Genomic DNA, 22,781 nt, shown 5'->3' with positions numbered 1-22,781 from the left:
CTACCAGCAATGATAGTCAGAGGTACACAAAGGTGTACGGAAAGGAGAAAAACTAACTATGAAGGGTAGAGAAAAGGCAAAAGGAGAATATAAGGCTATAAGACAGTAAAGATGAAGGAAAGATAGAACAGGATTATGATGAAAATTTTGAAAATTATTAAGAAAATTTACTTAGCTCGCGAGCTATGGTGAATGTGTCTGTCTTGAAAAGCAGCAAATGAGATCTAAGGTAACCAATATAGAGGGAGTATGGGTAGAGATGAAGTTTGAAAGGTTTTGGCTTATGCGAGCTGTAGTAACAGTTAAGTTAGTTCCGATGTCGGAATCGAACCCATATGTTAAGGATAAAATGAAAATTGACAATATCAGATCTACCCCTAAGGGCGTTGAATAATCTCTGCAAATAATTTCATCTCCTACAAGTTGATGTGAATGTGGAGACCAGTTATCCTGTACAGATAGATTTATCTCCAACCATTAACAGAAGTCTGTTGAGGAGTAGGGAAGAGTGAATTGACATTCCTGCTGTTACACTGACAGCACTTTGTTAACAGAAACGCCAACACTGAAATCAGTACAGGAATCAATTTCTAGAGAGTCCGGAGCTTGACTCCACATATTCTGCATAACAAAATAGCTTTTTCATGTGAAGTCTTGTGTAGGGAACCATAAGAATGCAAGATGGTACATTCTTCAGAAGCCAAAAGTATGGTGAAGCTGTGACTGCTAGAAGCGATGAAAAAGCTGTATAAACTTCTGAATCTCCACAACTTTTTCTTTGGATTTCAAACACTTTCATCTAAATAAAGTTTGTAACTGCTCCCAATAAAGTTAGTTTATGAGAACAGGATGGGGAGCTCCTTGAAAATTTTATGTATGCTTAAAAGATCATCAGCAGGTAACCAAACAGTTCGAGTCTGAGCGACTGTCGCGTTACTATTAAGTATGAAAAATGCTTTTATCTCCTCAGATGTGGAAACACTAAAGAGGACACGTAAATCGTCTTAGGGCTGTGGATGGATCAAATGGAAGTTTGGCAAACTGGAAATGAAAATGAACAACACGGAATCTGAAATGTTTTGTGCGAGTCAGCTTTACTGGAATGTGAAGTTATGCATCCTCCATGGCTACTGCTATCATGAAATAAAATGCATTCTATGCAAGGCAAACAGCATCTTTAAATATCATCCTGAAGTTTGTAAAATAGAGAAATTACTAAGATTTGAAAAATCTAACACTAATTTCCATGTTCACGCTTTCTATGTGAACAGAATAAGCCGCGAATATGAACTTGATCCTAAGCCTGAGACATGATTTTCTCAACAACTGTTCCATTGAATCATACAAGTGGGCCGTTCCTGTTGAGTGTGTCTTTGGGATAAGCCTTATGAAAAGGTCGAGCCACTTGTGTTATGTAAAGGTTTCCCAAACTGCTGCAAAATACTGATGACTACCTGCCACAGTGACTGAGAGACGGGGATCCATGTTGTAGTAACCAAGATAATCTTAGCTAAGGACTACTTTTCTTTTCTTCAAGTAGGAAAGGAGAATGCTGATCTCCATATGGCTTTTGGGCAGGGCTTGCTTCCTGTAAAGTGGTCTTCTGGATAGTAATTTCCCTCATACACTGAAAAGTGGGTATGAAAGAAACAGTTTAATTGCCAACATAGGTCTTCCCTTTTTCTCTATAACACCTAACAATAAGAAATATTAGCTGATTTGAGAAACAATGTATAAAAATGGCATAAGGGGATATAATATCTGCATTTTGCCATCAAGGAAAATATTCAGCCCTCAAGCTATGCATGACTTCTGAGAGCCACCCCATATGCTAACAATCTTACAGATGTTCACTGCATTATCGGCTCACTTTTCATCTGATGCTGTATTGAACCCAACTTATCCCTGGTGTCCCCCCACATTGGCTCTGAATGGTATTCTGAATGTGGCTCAGAAATGAACTATGGAAGGTCACTATATGAGAAACAATTTATGGATCTTACAAGAAATACTGGATGTATACATTACCTTTTAACATAAGTCAACAACTCTACATTATTTGCCAAAAGGCCTAGTGTCTAAAACAATTATCCTTCTCTCGGTGGACCAAAAGAAAGGAAACAGTGACTGGATGCTTTTAAAGTTAGTATATAAATCAGACTTTTCTATAGATGACCTATACAGTCTTAGCTGCTCCTTTAGGGGCAACGGCCTGTGTGTGTGTGTGTGTGTGTGGTTCTTGTAGTTTACTGTACTGATGTTCTGGAAAACACCAAATAATGGAGGGAAACACCATCTGGTCTGCTGCAATCTTATTTCTAAGCAATGCTTCTAGTTGAAGAAATGTCCCCATATGGCCAATCTGATTCATCTCCCACACAGGTGTCTCTCCAAAAGTAATATCTGCTACGGCAAGTCTGATGACTGAAAGGCTGTCTCATCACGATCTGAATCAGGAACTAATGGAAACTCAGTATTAGCTAAACAAAAATCTTCCTCATAATACATAGGGGAAAAGTGACCTTTTTTCCTTTACCTTACAGATGATGGTATTGGTGAAGGTTTCTTAACTTTGAATTTTGTAGATCTATGATAGTTACATGGAATGGCTGACAAAGGTTGAACAGGAAGAAGCCACCTCCTGAACATATGCTTAAAACTGAATTGACAGAGTAATAGGCTGTGTATAGAAGGGCCCTTCATCAGTACCATCAATGGATTCATTTTTCATAAGTACACACCCATGAAGTTTCCCAGTAGTATCAACAACGTACCCAATTTTTTTGCAGCTGAAGTACTAGAACCTGAATCATTATTTTCTGAAGCTTTAAAGAAGGTAATGGTGGGAGAATGGCCTAATGGTTAAGGTGTTTACCTTACAGACACAAGGTGCAGGGTTTGATTCTCACATGGGGTAATTGGCTAGGCTTGAAATGGCCCACAAGGCTAGTTAGCCTAGTACTAATCTATGAACCTACTGATCTTAGCTCTGGCTTGATTTTTATAGGCAGTCTGAGATGACAGACTCTTTGTGCAGCTGTGATATGGGAGCTGTTAAAATGCCTACGGCTTCATTCAGCGAAATGGACGAGGACTTGACTTTGTTTTAACACTGACCATCTTGTTTTCAGTCTGTTCCTCAGAAAGTTTATCTTTAGTTTCCTTCCATTTTATGAGACTTAGAAGTGTCTCCTTAGCTGAGCTTTTTTTTGGACTGCTCTTCTAACATTTTAACTGTAGCTCTCTTCAGTTTTAAAGTCAATTCAGTTATCTATATTGTAAATACTGTATGTAAACGTATTTAGGGGAATGTCTTTTCTCAAGCACACTTGCTAACAGTCCCAAAAGTAGAACACATACCTTCCTAAATGAAGTTTTCAGATAGTAACAGTTGACAGAGTTCTTCAAAACTATTAAAATAGCAACAATGAAATAAAAACAGCACTCACACTGACCCACAACTGAATTTAGGTTTCAAAATGGTGAAAGGAACTGAAAAGGGCACTTTCCACCACTGCTTATACATATGATTCTTTGCACCTCCTGTCAAAAGTACCTGTGCTGGCCTTCACAAGGAAGACAAGCATGCACAGAATGAATGACTGGACCAGTGCAGTTATGCCAGGGAGTACACTCAAATTTAATGACTTACAGCTACAATGAACTCTTCACAGAAGTAAGATCAAATCAACCACATTCTTAAGACAGCTCCTCTTACAGGAGGTAAACTCACAGATGAAAAATCACTTTAAGGAAAGAAAAGGGATGATATGACACATTACACGTTTATCTGAAAGACAAATGAATCTTGGTAAAAAAAAAGATGCAAAAACTCTAGTTTATATTAGGCAGCAGCAAATTGCTTGAACACAATAATCAAGATTTCCCATCCTTCTCCTAAGAATGTTTAATAACCAAAAATGGAATAGTTCTGCATATACACTCATGCGCATACACAAAACAGGATTGATTAACCCACTCACTGAACAAAAATATACATTCTCCCTGCAGTGAAGTAAATCCATTTACACAAATAGTGATGTCATCAAATGAAAAACAGCCCAAAATGCAGTTCAATTAATTTAGTTTATGGCAAGAAGGTGCACTGTCAAAGGGTATGGAACTCAAAGAAAGTGACCTTGCGAACCAGCATTCAAGACTCAAAAATTCTTTCAACAAGTCAAAGCTCGTCCTGTTTTATACTAATAGTGTGCCTGCTCGTCTTGTATCACCCAGAGAAAAGTATAAGCATAGTGCATCCCAGGAATAACCTACAAGTGGTAGAGCAACGCTGAGTCACAAAGGTTGGTTCAGAAAGTCACTCCTCCATTAGCGAAGACAGCGTGTACATTTCATGTTTCAGTGTCATTTAACTTATAACAGCACCCAAAGTATTTTGCACTGTGTTTCTGATTTGATGTCATAATGGCATATTTTCCACTGTTGTAATATCATACTTGTTATACATGTTTCCCAATAACCAGTTATACGCTAAGTGCTACTGTGCCTGTATGCAGGTATGTGCCGGACAAAACTTATTGCTAGTTTTGCTTGTAACCCTCAAAAAGTATCACTAATAGCGCATAATGGTCTTAAATCTGATGCATTTCTGAATAAAATTAAATATAGGGAAATGTGGCTATAAAAATAAGACATCAATAAATAAGAAAAGTTCATCACAGTCTCAAGAGGGAACTAATTTATTTTAAACAGAGTCCCCTCTGCTATAATACACTAGAAGTAGTGGGTTTAAATTACACTAAATCAGTTTAACTGAAATTGTTTCTCTACATTGAATGCAATGGAAACAATTCCATGTACATATCACCCACCTTCAGCAGTGAGTACACCAGCAAAAAAATTATTATACATTTTATACAGACTAAAATTTCTTTTGCTACTGTCTCCATCAAAAGAAAGCAGAACAAACCTAACCCAATCTCAGCCGAATTTGGAAGAACTCAAATTACAACCGGGTTAAGATGTAATGAGGTCATGCTTTCCATTTTTCTCTGGGGACCAAACAAAACTTCAGGCTGTCTTGCCTTTGCCTGTATGTAAAGAATCATAACATGCTGTAAAACGTACTTTAGCTTTGCTATGAAGTATATAAGGGCAACTTAACTGAAAACAACTGTTTAAAATAACCCCCTGAAAACAGATGATCATAAATGTGAAACCTACAAGTTCTTTCAGCAAAGTGACTCTGACCCAGCCTGAAAACACACACAAGGTGCTCTGTGATAATAATAAAACATATGCATCGACATCTGGGGAAAAATACTCCTCAGTAATTTTATTTAAGGATGAACCACTTTCTGTGTTTATTTGCCCTTTGCTTTCTTACACTGATGTAAACATGGCAGCACATTCACATTTTTTCCGAAGAACTGTGACTGAAGATCTTGAAGACCTCTGCAGGGAAAAAATCTGTGAAATGTCAAAATCCGGATTCTTTCATGTTGAACATATTCTTGTGGGGAGTTAAAAGACTGAACAGTCTAGGACATTTACTGTAATTTAATGAGGTGAAAAGTGGTTGTCTTCATTTTTTAATGGTTTAAAAGGAACTTCCCAGTTCATGCGAAAAATAGTCCACTGTTAACCAATCTTTAGAATGCTTTTATGCTACATATGTGTACACTTTGCGGTCCTCAGGTGTTCGTGCTAAATATTCTCTTTCAATAAGTCCTTCAATTCTTTTTTTAATAACAACTGGACTTGGTAAGAAGCGAGCTTTCAGCTGTTGAGTTACCTGAAAAATTTATAAAAAAAGAAAAAGAAATATCAATGCTTACACATCAGCCACTAACAGGGAAAAAAACAGCTTTGATACTATTTTGTATTCAATGACCTCTAGCAAATCAAGACTGTCCTGTAGCAAAACAGAACCAGATTCCATTTAGTGCCAGATGAAACCTGTTTTTTTTTAGTAATGAAAGGCAAAAAGCAGTCATGATGCAACATTTTGGTTTTGCAACAAAACTTTTGTAATTGTTTAATTTTATGCATCAGTCCTTACCATTAATTACTGAAGACATGGCGGAAGCTGAAAGATGTGGACATAAAACAAGGCTGCACTACTCAATAAGCAATCAGCAGCAGTGCCCCCCCCCCCCCCGAAGCACACACATGCATACATTTATCAACAGTGTGTGTGTGTTCTTTGCTGGCTTAAAAAATGGGAAAGGTGTGACAGAGTTAAGAAAAATAAGTTTGCAAGGAAAGGGATAAGGCACTGATAAAGCCTGCCTGTCTTCTGGGAACACTTTCCATGAAGCCTTGCCTTAAGGTAGAAGGGGATTGGGTACAGCAGAGCTAGATGGAAACAGTTCTTAACAGAGAAAAAGAAGCATGCAAATCTGTTATACTGATGGCACCACAAAATAGCAACAATAAGTCATGTGGCAGAAGTTGAACACGCAATCCAGAACATGGCATAACAGGCGACCAAAGAAGAATAAAGAAAAACACAGCAAAATGTTGAAAATGCTTTTAAATTACTTCTTGTACTTGTATTATGTCAAAAAGTGCACTCATTTGGTGACTAAACACCTTATGCAGTATCACTATGCAGTACTTCACTAGGCAAATTTAAACCTTTTGTCAAAACGTTGTTTATTATTGCCAAGTACTTCAATCTGCCATGTCTGGTATTGATCACTGATTTATAAGAAAAGGTTGTTTTTTGTAGAAATGTAAGCTGGACAACTGCAGTGTCAGAAAGAGGGAGAGAGACTCAGCAGGAGCTACAAACAAACAGGAGCGTCTCAGGAAGCAATACATAATCAGTTGACTCCTACTGCCACCATTAGTCTTTCTGCAGCAATACACAAATTCTCCCACTAAACCTTTGTCAACTCTGCCATCCCTAATTCTTGAATTTTCTCTTTCTGTGGACATGTAAGCTGATCAGAAGCATAACTGACATCTGATGAGAATGCATAAAATTATCAATAAAGAAAATTTGCTACAAAAATCCATTCACATTTTATTTAATAAAAAAGCAAAAATGTTTGACCCTCCTGCCCTCTGGAATAAGATCCTAATCTGTACAGCACTATAAAAGTGTTTTTGCATTTGTTTCTACTGTTTTCTTGAAAAAAAAACAAAAAACAAAAAAAATATTGCTATTTTCCCACCTTACTAAGCTAGAAAAGTCCAGTTTCAGAAACCTGCCGATACCTGACTGTGTTTAAGCTTCTGTGTTTGGCCATGCCTTACTTGGGCAAAAAGGAAGTTTCTTTGTTCACCAGTGAGAGTGGGGAGCTCTGAACAGCCTACCTGCCCTTGGAGGAGTGGTTTCTGCACATAAACTGTAGTTTTATTGGCCATTTTGGGCTAATTTCTATTTTCGGCTAATTTCTCTCTCTCTAATCTTTCTAATATAAAAAACGCATTTGCGCAGTTTTGCGTGCCGGGCAGCACGGGCTAGCCAGGGTTAAACTATTCCCGACTCCACGAAGTTCACTCTTAAGTTTAACTAGACAAACCTTCAACTTTAGCACTCAAACCATTCATTTTACAGCCCAGCACTTGCTTAAAACTCATAACAAGCACTAAATACCCCTAGCACTAGCCCCCCTTACACTGTCCAGAAGAACAAGGCTCTCTATTCGTCCCCACCAGTCAATCAGAAAAACAGCTCACTCTACCTATTCAGGCATGTCCAAAGGGCAGTTTCCGGTGTACTCTCCAGTCTAACTGGTGAATCTGGGCATTTTGAGGCAATGTTACAACTGCCTCATGTACACAGACAACCCTCTCCTCCTACCACCAAACACTAATATATGCGAGAGATGCAATTATACAGCCAGACTGGAGGCAAAGCTCTCTCAACCCCAGACTGTAACTGACTGTCAAGAGGAGAAGGGTAATACTTGCAACACACCACCAGTCTCACAGAGACCTAAAAAACAACACAGGCAAATAACACACATAAATAAATGAAAACATACTCGGAGGATCTAAATAAAAATCTGCAAAAACAACAGAGACCTCCAAAGCAGACATCCAAGCAACCTCCACAACCCATCACCAACCATGAAACACATACTTCACAAAATGTGCTATGCAATCACAGCCCTTAAGGCAAAATAACATACCCAACACACTAGTGACAGACGACTCTATAGTCAGGCACACTGATGTCCCACTAACTAGGCTGGACAAGGAGAAGGTTACAGTTAGCTGCCTGTCGGGCGCCAGGATCCGCCACATAACATAAGCACTCAGGACACTCCAGAACAAGTACAAATATGACTCTGTCATTGTACATGTTGGTGCGAATGACCTGAGACGTACCTCTCTGAATTACATGAAAACAAACATGGAAAGGCTCTTTGATCATGTAGCCTTCAACAATTGGCTAAGTTTCTGGTGTCATTCAAAAGGGATCCAGTATCTGTCCGCCTGGGATGACATGCTCGACAAGCCATATTGCTTCACAAGAGATGGCTTGCACCTGTCACACTTAGGCTTTCGAATACTGGCAAAGGCTCTTGCCGCCCCCATAGTGCCTTTTTTAGGCAAGTCTCAAAAGACAAGCCCACCACCGTAAATAGTACAAGTAACCAAAAACTGAGGGTAATGCTACTCAATGCCAGAAGTCTAAACCTCAAAATGCACGCATTCGAGGCACTCCTCAGTATGGAGAACATCGATATCTGTGCAGTAAAAGAAACCTGGTTTAAGGCTCCAGAGAGCACCCCAGCACTACCAGGCTATAACTCATACCATACCTTTCGGCCACAGAACCTGGACCGAAACACAAAAGGAGGGGGTGTATCCATATTCATCAAGGATACTCACACCTCCAGGTTAGTGGGGCAGCACAATGCATCAGAGATCATCCAAGTGCAACTAACAACGGGCAAAACTGCAATCCAAACTGTAGCTTGCTACAGATCACCCACCATGACTCGGGACCCCCATTTTGCATTTCTAGAGACACTGAGAAATATGAGGGTCCTACCTAACACCCTAATACTGGGTGATTTCAACTACCCAAGCATTAACTGGGAGAACTACTCAAGTATTAACTCCCTTGCCAACGCTTCCTAGAATCTATAAACTCGAACGCCGTGGATCAACTGGTCAACACCCCCACCAGAGGGAATATATTGGACCTGGTCATCACCAATATGGGTGACCGGTGTTCCACACCTGACATCAACCCCCTCGCTGGTTAGATCAGACCATAGTCTAATCAATCTTGATATTAAGATTCCGCCCCCAACCAAGGAAACCACCGTGAAAAACTTTTCAAAAGCAAACTTCACGTTGCTTAAGACCGAGGTGGAAAGGTTCACAGCCCCCACGCCAATGGACAATGCTGTCCAAGCTGCTGAAACCTATACAAAGGCACTCTATGATCATCTGCAGGAATGCATGGATCGTGCTATCCAAGTAAAACCAAGACTCACTCCTCCAATGAAAGGAAACCAGTCTGGTGGACACCCTGTCATAAACGGTCTCTACAACAGGAGGAGGAAACTAGTACAGATAAGAGCAAAATCCCTAGAAGGAAAGACATCCCTGATCAGTATCAGCAAGAAACTATGATCCCTCATTAAATCATCCAAGGCTAGCTTCGAAAAAAAAATTGCCAAGGACTCTCAAGATAACCACAAAGCGTTCTTAAGCTATGTCAAGAACCTAAGTGGAAATTCTCAGATCTGCTCTGAGTTGGTGCAGAATGGCACAAAACTGAACCGACTGATATTGCCAACATTTTGGCAGACAGGTTCAGTGCAAACTTCATACCCCTCTCACCCCCTAAAGGGCCCATAACTATACCAGAAGAATGTAAGGCCCCGGCAATCACCAACACACAGGTTAAAACAACCCTATCCAAAGCCAAAAACACTGCCACAATGGGACTGGACGGTGTCCCAGGCTGTGTGTTACAACAGCTCCAAAATGAACTAACCCCTCACCTACACACACTGTTCAAACTCAGCTTCTCTAAAAGTCTACGTGCCCACAGAGTGGCGCACAGCAACAATTATCTAACTCCACAAAGTTGGTGCCACAACGGACCCTGGGAACTATCGCCCTATAAGCCTGACTAGCCTGGTCTGCAAGGCTGTGGAGCGCATCATCATGGAACTCATTAACAGAGACACTGGGAACCTCCAAACTTTGGCCCCACCCAGTTTGGCTTTGTTAAGGGCAGATCATGCCTCCTAAACCTGGTGGACTTCTTTGAGACAGTTACAAAGGCATTAGATGAGGCTAAGGAGGTCCACACAGCCTACCTGGACCTTGCAAAGGCTTTCGAAACCATTCCCCATTCTGGTATTATAGACAAACTCACCAACCTGAACATTAACCCCTACGTCACGACATGGGTTGCAAATTGGCTCACGGACAGTACCCACACAGTGAGAGTTGCAGACTCTAGGTCCGACTCTAAACCGGTTACAAGTGGCGTCCCCCCCCAGGGCTCAGTCCTAGGACCCCTCCTGTTTGGTATATACTTCTCAGAGGTACAGGCAAGCAGAGGAGGACTTTGGCTGACCAAGTTTGCAGACGACTGCAAACTAGGGGCCATAAATGATTCTCCGAATGATACAGACACCCTCCAGAAGGGTCTCACTGAGACGGATACCTGGTGTCAAAATCATGGCCTCAAGCTGAATGCCAAAAAGTGTATAGTCATCCCCTTTGGTAAAAACAAAGTACCCATGAACTACCACATGGGTGGTAGTCCCCTAAATACAGAAAAAGTAATGAGAGATCTGGGGACCCAAGTAGATAGCAATCTCTCCTTTGATAATCATATTGCCAAGGTGGTTAGAAAATCCTTCTACGTGGCCCACTTAATCTCAAAAGGGTTCGCATCCAGAACAAAGGAGGTTATTGTGCCTCTCTACTCATCACTCATTAGACCCATTATAGAATACAACGCCCCATCTGGGATGTACCTTACAAGACACCTGCAACAGCTGGAAAGACCACAAAAGTACCTCACCAAGAGGATTACTGGCCTCAAACAGATGACCTATGCAGCCCGACTAAAGAAACTCCAGCTAAACTCGGTTGCATACCACTTACTCAGAGGTGATCTCTGCTTGACATACAAGGCCATGTCCAACCCAGAACTGATGGATATGCTCCACCTAAAAAAAAAAAAAACAAATCCCTGAGAGTCACGCTCTAGGGATATAAACCTTACCACAACGATAAATAGGATGTGTTGGAGGGATAGATTCCAGACCCAGAGACTCCCCCATGCTTTGGAACAAGATTCCAATATACATCAGGCAGAGCCCCTCACTAGCACTCTTCAAGAGAAACCTTGACAGGTGGATGGGAAACAGAAAATTTACCCCGGGGATCACTGCAGTGGCTCTGCTGGACAGAGGCGCAGGGAACTAATGGCTCTGCTTGTCAGAGGCACAGGGAACTAATCTAAGGGGGTGGTGAAAGCCAACACACATGGCTAGGCTTATAAATGCCCTTGGGCCTATGAACCTATGTATGAAACATAGTAGCTACATGGCTTCCTTCAAATCCAACCTAAACAAATAAGATGTGAAACTGAAAACTCTTTACGGAAAGAGGCACATCACAATTAGGACATGCTGTGGCTAAATTTCTAATGATCTACTCGATCAACAGCCTAGCATGGAACCTATGCAGTGCATAACCTAAAAACGTTCGGTATGCAAGTATACAAACGTATGTCAATTTTCCTGCAATTTAATGCAGTCTGTGTTTAAGTTAATGTAGATAGTTTTTTGTTGCTTTCTGGTACTCTTTAGTTCATTATCCACAACCTATAGCTTATATTAAACATACATTTTTAAAGATCGTTTTAATTTGATAAGATCTGAGATGAGCATCACAGAATCAGCACCACAATCTCCAAATCTGAAGCCTGTGAACAAATGGCTAACAAGGCTTTCTTAAGTACAGAATGGCAAACTAATACCACAGACTATAATGTTGTATGACAAATAAGAGTGAAGGGCACTGTCTTGTTACAACTAATTTGATTAAAGTGGCTACGAATACCACTGGCACTTTATCACAAGTAAAATATGTATGATCAAATTACAGACACGATGACAGTTTGAAGGACAGCAGGATGTCTGCTCTGTTAGGGACCAGTGCCACCATTAACCTACTATACTAAGATCCAAATGTAGGGGTTACAAAAAATTCAGCTGTATAAACAGATATTAACCACAAGTGCTGATCTTTGAGGATGCATCACTACATAAGCAGTAAATCATAAACACTTTGGTTTACCCACTTTCTGAACCCTGTATTTTGGATTGGGATTATATTATATATAAAAAAAAAATATATATATATATATATATATATATATATATATATATATATATATATATATATGGTTTACTATCAAAATGCCGACGTGCAATTGCACGGCTATGAAGTATTCGAACAACATATGTTCGAATACTTCATAGTTTGGCAGGTTATGTGAGCAAACGTTATCATTGCGAATGGACTGTGCATTCGCAATTATAACGTTCGCTCATGTAAGGGGATTGCGGTACAGTGCGGTTAGAGAAATACATCCCTTTCCTCACTGTAGTGCGATCCCGGAGTTGGAATATTAAGTGGGGGGGGGTGTGGGGGGCTTGCCCCCTGCATAGATGTGAGTGTAGGTTAGTTAGGTAGGGAGTTAAGGGAAGGGTGGGAGTGCTGTTAATTGTCGAAAATGTCGCGAGCGACATTTTCGACAATTAACAGCTGTTTTCGACATTAGGTGCATACGGGAATGTTCATTTCCGATGTTAATATTCGAAGTTCCGTACACTTTTTTTTTTATTTTTGAATATATCTGCCTGGCAAAGAACTGTGCTTACTGCAGGAAAATAACTACTGTTGAGACCAATAACGGTCAAAATGCAATTATTTGAGAACCACTTTATCCTAGTATTGTAAGAGAAACTATGTACAAGTCCACAAACTGGGGGAAGAAGGGAAAGAAGTTTTATTACTACAGTGACTGCTCCTTGAAAATCTTATGCTAATTAGCTATACTACATTTGTTGAGAAAGGCAACTGAAAAGGAATACCCTAACACTTAGACAAAGTCCCAACCTCTTCCTGGATACTGCTGTAAAGTGGACAGCTTGAAGCAGAGCCGTGATAAATGCTGTTTGAACCTTAGGTGGTGCATATATCTTCTAGTGAGTGGCAAATGTATGATCAGTTGTCTATATGGCAACTCCTAACGTGTGCAGAAACATTTCTAAATAAGTGCCTGTGCTGTTGCTGCTGCCCTAGTGGCCTATGGTCTATTACTGCAATGCAGAAGTTTATTGTACCTGCCATTGCAAAAACGCAATACAGTGGGAGCTACCCACATCAGACAAGATTTAAATATTTATAATAGACCTTTAAAGTTTCATAGAAGAGAAAAACAGATCTGTTTTTCTAAAAAAAACAAAACAAAAAAAAACAAACAAAAAAAAACAAACAAACACAGGATGTTCTTCGTGTTTCACTGTTGCAGTCATCACACTTGGGTTATCTGCCTGCAGGTAGCCCTCAGTGGGCCCGAATACCAGAGTCTTGGGATTTGTGTGTCAGATGCGCTCGCCTCTTCCATGACATCAGGTCGTCAGGGGAATAAAACATGCAGCCAACGCCATTACATCAGCTTTTCTTGCCGAGCAGAGCCCGAAGCAGAAGCAGTTCGCAAGTGCTGGTCGGCCGCTACCTGAAATTTTCATTATTCGAGTTTCAAACCTGAAGTCTTCTAAAGCTAAGTACCCCGTTGGGGATCCTTTTTTCTTGCTCTAACCGATATCAGAGAAAGTTAACAATTGTCTTGCCTGTGGAAAGCAAAAACCTCACAGAGATTTTAATTTTTACCACGTCACCTGTTTAGGCCCAGACCACGACATTCCCCGCTGTAGGTTTTGTGCCCTGTTCAACTCCCGAACCATTCGTCGTCGGGGTATCTCTGTCACTAAATTCTTTTGCTCTCGTTCTCTATACTCCGAAATGGCTATAATAAGCCTTCCGACTACCGATCTTCTGAAAAAACATAAGGATAAAGACAGACACAGACCGCATAGGTCCAAAACTGCTGATGACGTTTCTGTTAAGCTAGTCGCCAGTCCGCCGGTACTCAGTGAGGCGCTTTCGCAGCCCCTGATACCCACTTCTACAGATTCGCAGGCCTTTACTGAGACCCATTCGGAGTCCGGTATGCCACGAGATGGTTCTTCGACTATGGAACCTGCGGATGTCTCTACCTTGGATGGGTCCGGAGCCACTGTACAGGCACTGGCCATCTGGGAGTGTATTCAGACCTTCTGATGTTTGTATTACACAGAATACTTCGTTTCTGACTAAAACTACCAAATTTCTCAGGCTCAGAGTTCGCACTATGCCTAAGAAACCAATGACCAAAGCACATTCTCAAGCTCCCATGCCACAGAAACAAATGCTTAGAATGGCTGAAGACCTTATTACTTTAATTAGGGGAAGCCAGCCTTCCCCCTCTAAAATACAAAGGATTGATTTTCCTTCTGATTCTACAGATCAGGAGTCCGATGACTCTGACCCCTCTGATTACCAGGGCATACCCTTATCTACCTATGAGGATTCAGATGCACAGGATTCCATTCCCTCTGACCCCCCCCCCCCCCCACAAGAGGACTTTTCTTTCAGTGAAACCCTCAGAGAGCATTTCTGCTGGGAGTGCCAGGACTACCCTCAGTCCAAAAAGAGACTCAGGGAATTTTTAGACTTGCCTCAGCACAGGCCTCTAGCTATCCCCTCTGTTCTGGAAATTGTAGATGATGACTTCATGGATTCCAGTCTTACCCCTGATACTTTGCCACCACCTCCTAGAAAGCCTGAGAGGTACTACAAAGTACCTGACTCTCACAAATTCCTATTTAAAAATCCCACTGCGGATCCAGAGACCATTTCCCAGGGACCTAAAGGTATCAAGTCTTCTACAGCCAAAAGCCCTACCCCTTCGGACAGGGATTCTAGGGCTTTAGACAGATGGGGGAAGAAGGTATATACCTCTGCAACTCTCACCATCAGGGCTTTAAATTGCCAGTTTCACATGTTGAAGAACCAGTAGCATATTATGAAACTAATTGAACAAAAAATGATGTTGATTCCTGATTGTGCAGAAAATAAAGACTTACAAGAGTTAATGCATTCTGCAAACCAAGTTGGAAAAAGTACAGTTGTGTACACTTACCATAAATGTAGATGTTCGAGTGTATTCACTGTTGCAGTCATTACATTTGGGTAATCTGCTGGCAGGTTGCCCTCAGTCGGCCTGAATTCCAAAGTCTTGGGTCCTGCGTCGGTTGCAGTCTCTTCTTCCATGACGTCAGGTCGTCAGGGGTATAAAACAAGCAGCCGATGCCATTTTCTTTAGTTTTTCTTGCCCCACATGATATATATATATATATATATATATATATATATATATATATATATATATATACATGCATCAATATAAACTTTACCTTCATCTACAAGCAAATACACCACATAGGTTGTAGAAGACAGAGAAGGAAAGAAACTCCAGAATGAAAGGGGGGATGGCGGGCGGGTAACCAGGACTGCAACAGTGAATACACTTGAACATCTACATTTATGGTAAGTGTACACAACTGTACTATATTCTTCGAGTTTCACTGCTGCAGTCATTACATTTGGGTAGAATCCCAAAGCTATGGTTGGGAGGCTGGAGCTAAACAGCATTAGGTGCGGCTATAAGGCCCTGCAGAACTGCAGTGGCAACGCCTGCCCTGGACTTGGAGTAGAGAGGCAAATGATAAAGCTTTGTAAAGGTGTGAACAGAACTTCAAGAAGCAGCCTCTAGAATGTCTTTGGTTGGTACTCCTCTGAGAAAGGCTGCTGAGGTAGCTGCAGCTCTGGTGGAATGAGACCTAATGCCCTTGGGCACAGGTTTACAATGGTGTAAGTAGCAGAAACGAATACAGTGGCTTATCCACTTTGAAAATAGTCTGCTTTGAAATAGCCTTTCCTTCTGATCCTGCAGCATATGTCACTAGCAGTTGCTCAGCTTTTCTTAGAGCTTTAGTCCTGCTCAAGTAGAATCTTAGCTGTCTGTGTACGTCCAAGGAATACAGAATTCTCTCCCCCTTGTTCTGCGGATTTGGATAAAAGGTTGGCAGATGAATAGTTTGGTTAAGAGCCACACTGGATAACACCTTAGGCATAAATGTTGGATTTGTCCTCAGAGACACCCCGTCTGGGTAAAATATGATAAAAGGCTCCACAGCCATGAGGGCCTGTAGCTCTGAGACTCTTCTTGCTGAAGTAATCGCTAGTAGCAGAGCTGTTTTCCATGATAAGAACTTTATATCAGCAGTAGCAGCTGGTTCAAATGGAGGCAGGGTGAGCTTTTCCAATACATAATTGAGGTCCCATGCAGGTATTGGTGATCTTCTAGGAGGCCTTAAATTTTTGGCTCCTCTAAGATACTGCTTTAGTAAAGGATGACAAAAGATTGGTGGCTCTGTATTATAATGAGCCGAAATGGCAGAGGCATGGATTTTAGTTGAGAAAGATAGGCCTTTGTCAAGTATCTCAGTCAAGTATTGTAATATCTGAGGAATATTTGGTCCTGCTGTATCAGTTCCTTGTGCTTGATTCCAAGCACAGAATCTCTTCCATTTATCAGCATAAGATTTTCTAGTACTAGGCCTTCTGGCTTCCAAAATGACATCCATCACAGCTTTACTGAGAGGTGTTGTTTGTATAACTATATGATCAGCCATGCCGCCAGGTTCAGTGTCTGGAGTTGATTGTGCAGGATCCGATTGTTTTGCTGGGACAATAGTTGAGGTCTTTGAGGTAAGGTCCAAGCTGGGTATTGAGACAAGTCCCTAAGGATTGGCTACCAGTATTGGTGGGACCAGTCCGGGGCAATTAGTGTCATCTTTGGTTTCTCTTGTCTGACTTTTAGGAGGACCTTGGGAAGAAGAGGCAGAGGAGGAAAGGCATAAACTGATAGGTTTTTCCAACTGAAGGATAGGGAGTCCACTTTCCATGCTTGTCTGTGATAAGTCCTTGTGCAGAATCTTTTCAATTGGTAAATTTGAGGAGAGGCAAATAGATCTATGTCTGGGCTCCCCCATTTCTTTGTTATCATGCTGAAGACTTGTGGATCTAGTTTCCACTCGTGAGGATCCATAAGGTTTCTGCTTAAGTTGTCTGCCAGAGTATTTTGTTTTCCTGGCAGGAATTGAGCTTGAAGATGTATTTGGTAAGTCAAAGCTGTGTCCCACAGTGCCATGGCTAATCTGCAAAGGGGGTATGAGTGCGTGCCCCCTTGCTTGTTTATGTACCACATGACTGTGGTGTTGTCCGTCTTTATCAGTGGCTGTCCTGGATGAAGTAAGTCCTTGAAGGCTGTCAGGGCATTTTGAACAGCTAGCATCTCTTTCTGGTTGATATGCAGATGCATTTGTTTTGGGGTCCATATGCCCTGAATGCATCTTCCTGCCATGTGGGCCCCCCATGCATAATTTGATGCGTCCGTTAAGGTTTGGCTGGCAGGAGGTAGAATGAAGGGCTGTCCCATGTTTTGGTGACATGCCTTTGCCCACCATAGAAACTCCTGTTGTAGGCAGGGAATGAGAGGAATCATTGTTTCCAGACTGTAACAATGTTGACTCCGTAAACTTTTTAGGTACCATTGAAGTTTCCTCATATGCAGTCTTGCATATGGAGTCAGTAGGATGCAGGATGCCATGAAGCCCAAACCTGCAGAATTTGTCTTGCAGATAAAGTACAGTTTTGTACCTACCATAAATGTAGATGTTCGAGGATCCACATTGCTGCAGTCCTAACTATTGGGTAGTCCGCTGTCCCAGTCGGCCCGAATACCAAAGTATATGGCTGTGGTCGGTCAAGCATTTAGATTGGACCAGCGGGAGGGGCGGGTACTAACGCATGACCGACGCCATATCTTTCTTGCCCCAGATGTCAGAAGACCCTAAAAAGACAAGGCCAAAACCAAAAACACCAAACACTCCTGCACCAAAAATATGTACAATATATACAAAATTACAAGAGTATAACCTCACCCACACAACCACCCCTAAACACAGAGGGAAGGAGGGAGGAGTAAATTGGACTGCAGCAATGTGGATCCTCGAACATCTACATTTATGGTAGGTACAAAACTGTACTATGTTCTTCATTCCACATTGCTGCAGTCCTAACTATTGGGTAGAATCCCAAAGCAGAGGTAAGGGAGGCTGGCAAATCATAAGGAAGCAGGAGCTGTCAACATGCCTTGCAAAATAGCTGTGGCAAAACCAGCCCTAGATTTAGAGTAGAGAGGAAGGTGGTAATGCTTAGAGAAAGTATGCACTGAACTCCAAGTAGCTGCCTCCAAAATATCCTTAGTTGCCACCCCCCTTAGAAATGCTGTTGAAGTGGCAGTAGCCCTAGTGGAATGAGGCCTAATCCCAGCTGGAATATCCTTGCCATGATGGGAATAACAAAATGCAATGCAAAACCCAATCCACTTAGAAATAGTTTGTTTTGACACAGGCTTGCCCTGAGAACTCAAAGCAAAAGAAACAAAACTGCTGAGACTGCCTAAAATCCTTGGTCCTGCATAAATAATAACGCAACTGCCTGTGTACATCTAAAGTGTGCAAAATCTTTTCCTTATTTTGGGGATCTGCATAGAAAGTAGGCAAATGAATAGTTTGGTTTAAAGCCACACTAGAAACCACCTTAGGCATAAAAGAAGGATTAGTAATGCATGATACCCTATCCTTATGGAAAATCAAAAGGCTCTACCATAAGGGCCTGCAATTCAGAAACCCTTCTTGCAGAAGTAATGGCCAACAAAAAGCAGTCTTCCATGACAAGTATTTCAAATCAGCAGTAGAGGCTCAAAAGGTTGTAGAGTAAGTTTCTCCAACACAAAACTGAGATCCCAAGCAGGAGTAGGAGCTCTACGTGGGGTCTTATATTCTTTGCCCTCTAAGAAATTGCTTGAACAAAGGATGCAAAAACAATGGTGGGTCACAATCATAGTGAGCTGAAATTGCTGCAGCATGAATCTTAATGGAAGAGAAAGACAAACCTTTGTCCAATAATTCAGTAAGATATTGAAGAGCCACACTAAAATTAGGCTCAGAAATCTCCAAATTCTTTGCTGCACTCCAAAATAAAAATCTCTTCCATTTTTCTACTTTCCTTGTACTAGGTCTTCTGGCTTCCATAATCACATTTAAAACTTGTTGAGGAAGTTGAGACCTGCTGTGTTTCAAAACAGAATATGCCAGGCTGTTAGATGAAGAGAGTGAAGCTTGACATTGAGCAGGTGACCGTCCCTCTGAGACAACAGGTGTGGAATCAAAGGTAAAGGCCATGGAGGCTTCCTTACCAGACTCCTCAGTAATGGGTACCAGTGTTGCCGAGGCCAATCTGGAGCTATTAAAATCATCCTTGGCTTGTCTTGTCTGACCCTTTAGGAGCACCTTTGGGAGAAGAGGCAGAGGTGGAAAGGCATACACATGAAGATTTTTCCAACTGAAAGAAAGAGCATCCACTTTCCAAGCTGTGTGATGAAACCTCTTTGTGCAAAACTTTGGCAGCTGGTGGTTTAGTGGAGAAGCGAACAGATCTATGTCTGGAGTTCCCCATGACACTGTCAATTTCCGAAATAGATGAAGATCCAGTTTCCACGTGGGGATCCATGATTTGTCTGCTTAACACATCTGCTAAGGAGTTCTGTGCTCCGCAGAAACCTTGCCTGAAGAGTTAGTTGCAAGCTGAGCGCAGTCTCCCATAAAATCATTGCTTGCCTGCACAACGGGTAAGAATGTGTTCCCCTTGTTTGTTGATGTACCACATGACAGTTGTGTTGTCTGTTAGAATCAACACCTGCCCTGGAAGAAGTAACTCCTTGAAAGCCATTAATGCAAACTGGACTGCTAACATCTCCTTCATGTTGATATGTAGATGCTGTAGTCTGGCAGGCCACTTGTCTTGTATCCACCTTCCATTTAGATGAGCTCCCAAGCAATGTCTGAGGCATCTGTCGTTAGAATCTCTGGCCGGGTCACAGAGAGTCCCTTGTTTAGGTGACATTCCTGAGCCCACCACAAAAATTCCTGTTGAATGCAAGGTATTTGAATGACAGTGTCCAAATCCTGGCAGTGCTGTGTCCATACATTTTTGAGATACCATTGCAGCTTCCTCATATGCAGTTTGGCATTGGGAAGCACCAGAATACAAGATGCCATGAACCCTAAGGCTTGAAGGACTGTCCTTGCAGTCAGCCCGGACTGAAGAGATAGTTGATGGAAGTAAATGGAAAGATTATTTTGTTTGTCCGGGGTTAAAAAGGCCATCTGGTTAAATACTGAGGCAAGAAAAAACCAAAATATTCCCCAACGGGGTACTTAGCCAACTTTGATTCGGTCTGAAACTCCGACTTCAGAAAATTTCAGAACGCCAACCTGCACTCGCAAAACTGCTTCTGCATCGGACCATGCGGCAAAAAAGACTGAGGATATGACGTCGGTCATGCGATTAGTACCCCCTCGTCTGCCTCGCGTCTATCTAATCTTGTTGACCCAGCCATATACTTTGGTATTCGGGCCGACTGGGACAGCGGACTACCCAATAGTTAGGACTGCAGCAATGTGGAATGAAGAACATCTGGGTTTTTGTTGCCATCAGTTTGAAGTAAGTAGTCAGTTGTCTTTGTTTGTCTGGCGTGAGGTAAGCCATCTGGGGCAGTTGTAATCAAGCTTGCTCCCAGGAATGTTATCTTTTGAGAGGGTACCAGTTGTGATTTCTTTTCGTTTATTGTGTACCATGTTAGAAGCCTTTTCACAAACGCCAGGTGTTGAAGAAGAATGCCCCTGTTCTCTGCTTGAATGAGACAGTCGTCCAAGTAAGGATATATTTGTATACTTCTTTGTCTGCAAAATGCAATCACTGGTGTCAGGCACTTTGTAAAGACCCTGGGCACAGTAGATGAGCCAAAGGGCAGTGCAGAGAATTGGTAATGCATTAAGCCAGCCTTGAATCTGAGGTATCTTCTGCACGATTGTCTCATTGGGACATGCAGGTATGCCTCTTTTAGGTCTAATGTCACCAGCCAAGCATTCTTGCCCAGCATGGGCAGAAGCTGCTGCAAAGTTAGCATTTTGAATTTTGGAATGTCCAGGTATGTGTTCAGAATCGATAAATCCAGTATTGGCCGCCAGGTCTAGTCCTTTCTGGGTACCAAGAACAGTCGAGTAAAAACCTTGTCCTTTTTCCTGTTCTGGTACTGGCTGAATGGCCCCCATATCCATGAGGGACGTAACCTGTTTTTGTGCCTCTGCCCATTGATTTTTTGGCAGATCAGGCCAACCGTTTGCCATTGGCAGAGTATGGAAATGGAATCTGTATCCCTGTGATACTATGTTTAGCACCCACTTTGTCCTGGGTTATTAACTGCCAATTTTGAGCAAAAAGTGCTAATTTTCCCCCTAGGGGTGCTGCCAAAAGATAAGTGCTTGGTGAAGGCAGAGGGAAGTAATTGGGACTGTTTTATGTAGCTTTGCACTTTATCTCCTCCAGATTTGGAGGTAGAGGCGCACCATTGCTTTGACCTGTATGAATCTTGCACCTGGTATCTGGAACCCTTAGGGCATCTGGATTTGCCCCTTTGAGCTCTGTCTGACACAGGAAAGGACCAATTTTTTGTACGCCAGTGTCTACTGAATCTTGGTGGCTACACTTGTAAGAAGTATTTTACAGTTTGCATAGACTTAGCTTTGTCTTCCATTTTCTTTAAAACCTCTTCTGCCTTAATACCAAACAGAGTATCATGCTGTAAAAGTGCATCTAGTCAATTTAGCTTTAACATGATCAGGCAAATGTTGTTCCTTTAACCAGGCATGCCTCCTAACCACAGATCCAGTAACTGCGGCCCTGCAGGAGGCCCTCCAAGGAATCAAAACCATATTGCAAATTACGCTTTCCAACCTGTTCAGCTGCATGCAATAATTCCTGCAATTCTTTATTTTCTGCACATTCAGAAATCAACATTACTTTCTGTTTCAGCAATCCCATAACATGTTGTTGATACTTGAGCATATGAAACTGGCAGTTTAAGGCCCTAATTGCCAAGGTTGCAGATGTATAAACCTTTTTTTCCCCATCTATCCAGTGCCCTTGAATCTCTGTCAGAGGGGGTAGGATCTTTTGCTGTTGAGGCTTTAACTCCCTTTGAACCCTGTCAAATAGTTTCAGGAACAGCAGCAGGGTTTCTAAATAAAACTTTGTGTGAGTCAGGGACCCTGTAATATCTGTCAGGCTTGCTGGGAGCCGGAGGTAAGGAATTAGGGGTCAAACTTGACTCCGAAAACACATCATCCACAATGTCTAAAGCAGGGGGTATATGGCTAAAAGCCTGTGCTGAGGGAGAAGAAGGAAATCTCTGAGCCTCTTTTTAGATTCTGAGAAAAATTGACTCTCCCAGTGAAAATGCTCCCTCAAAGTATGCAAGGTTACTCCAAATGAATAATCCTCAGGAGGTGATGCAGATGGTATAGACTCCTCTGCATCAGAATCCTCATAGGGAGGTATAGATCATTCCTGATCAGAAGAGGAATCAGAAGAAATAGAAACCCGATCTGAAGATTCATAATCAGTGTCTTGCCTAGGCCTCTTATCTGGAGGGGGATGGGAATCCCTGATCAAGGTAATAAGGTCTTCAGCCATTTTGATCATCTGTTTTTTAGGCATAGAGGCCTGTGCACGTGGCTCAT

The 22,781-nt window shown here is 41.8% G+C and overlaps 1 protein-coding gene across 2 annotated transcripts in view; it reads right to left on the bottom strand.

Annotated features, from left to right (window-relative positions):
* Positions 1–3,889: 3,889 nt before the first annotated feature.
* CUL3 (cullin 3) overlaps positions 3,890–22,781 on the bottom strand; it is a 2,974,786-nt gene continuing 2,955,894 nt past the window's right edge. For both annotated transcript variants that reach the window (XM_044070245.1, XM_044070246.1), the window contains exon 16: positions 3,890–5,755. In XM_044070245.1, coding sequence (XP_043926180.1) covers positions 5,624–5,755 — 132 coding nt within the window. In that variant the 3' untranslated portion in view covers positions 3,890–5,623. The remainder of the gene's footprint in view (positions 5,756–22,781) is intronic.

The sequence above is a fragment of the Protopterus annectens genome, chromosome 4.part1 (assembly GCF_019279795.1).
Source record: "Protopterus annectens isolate FY-2018-M chromosome 4.part1, PAN1.0, whole genome shotgun sequence".
Classification (NCBI taxonomy): Eukaryota; Metazoa; Chordata; order Ceratodontiformes; family Protopteridae; genus Protopterus; species Protopterus annectens.
Note: the sequence above shows the minus strand (reverse complement) of the source record. Positions and strands in the feature narration are given on the sequence as shown.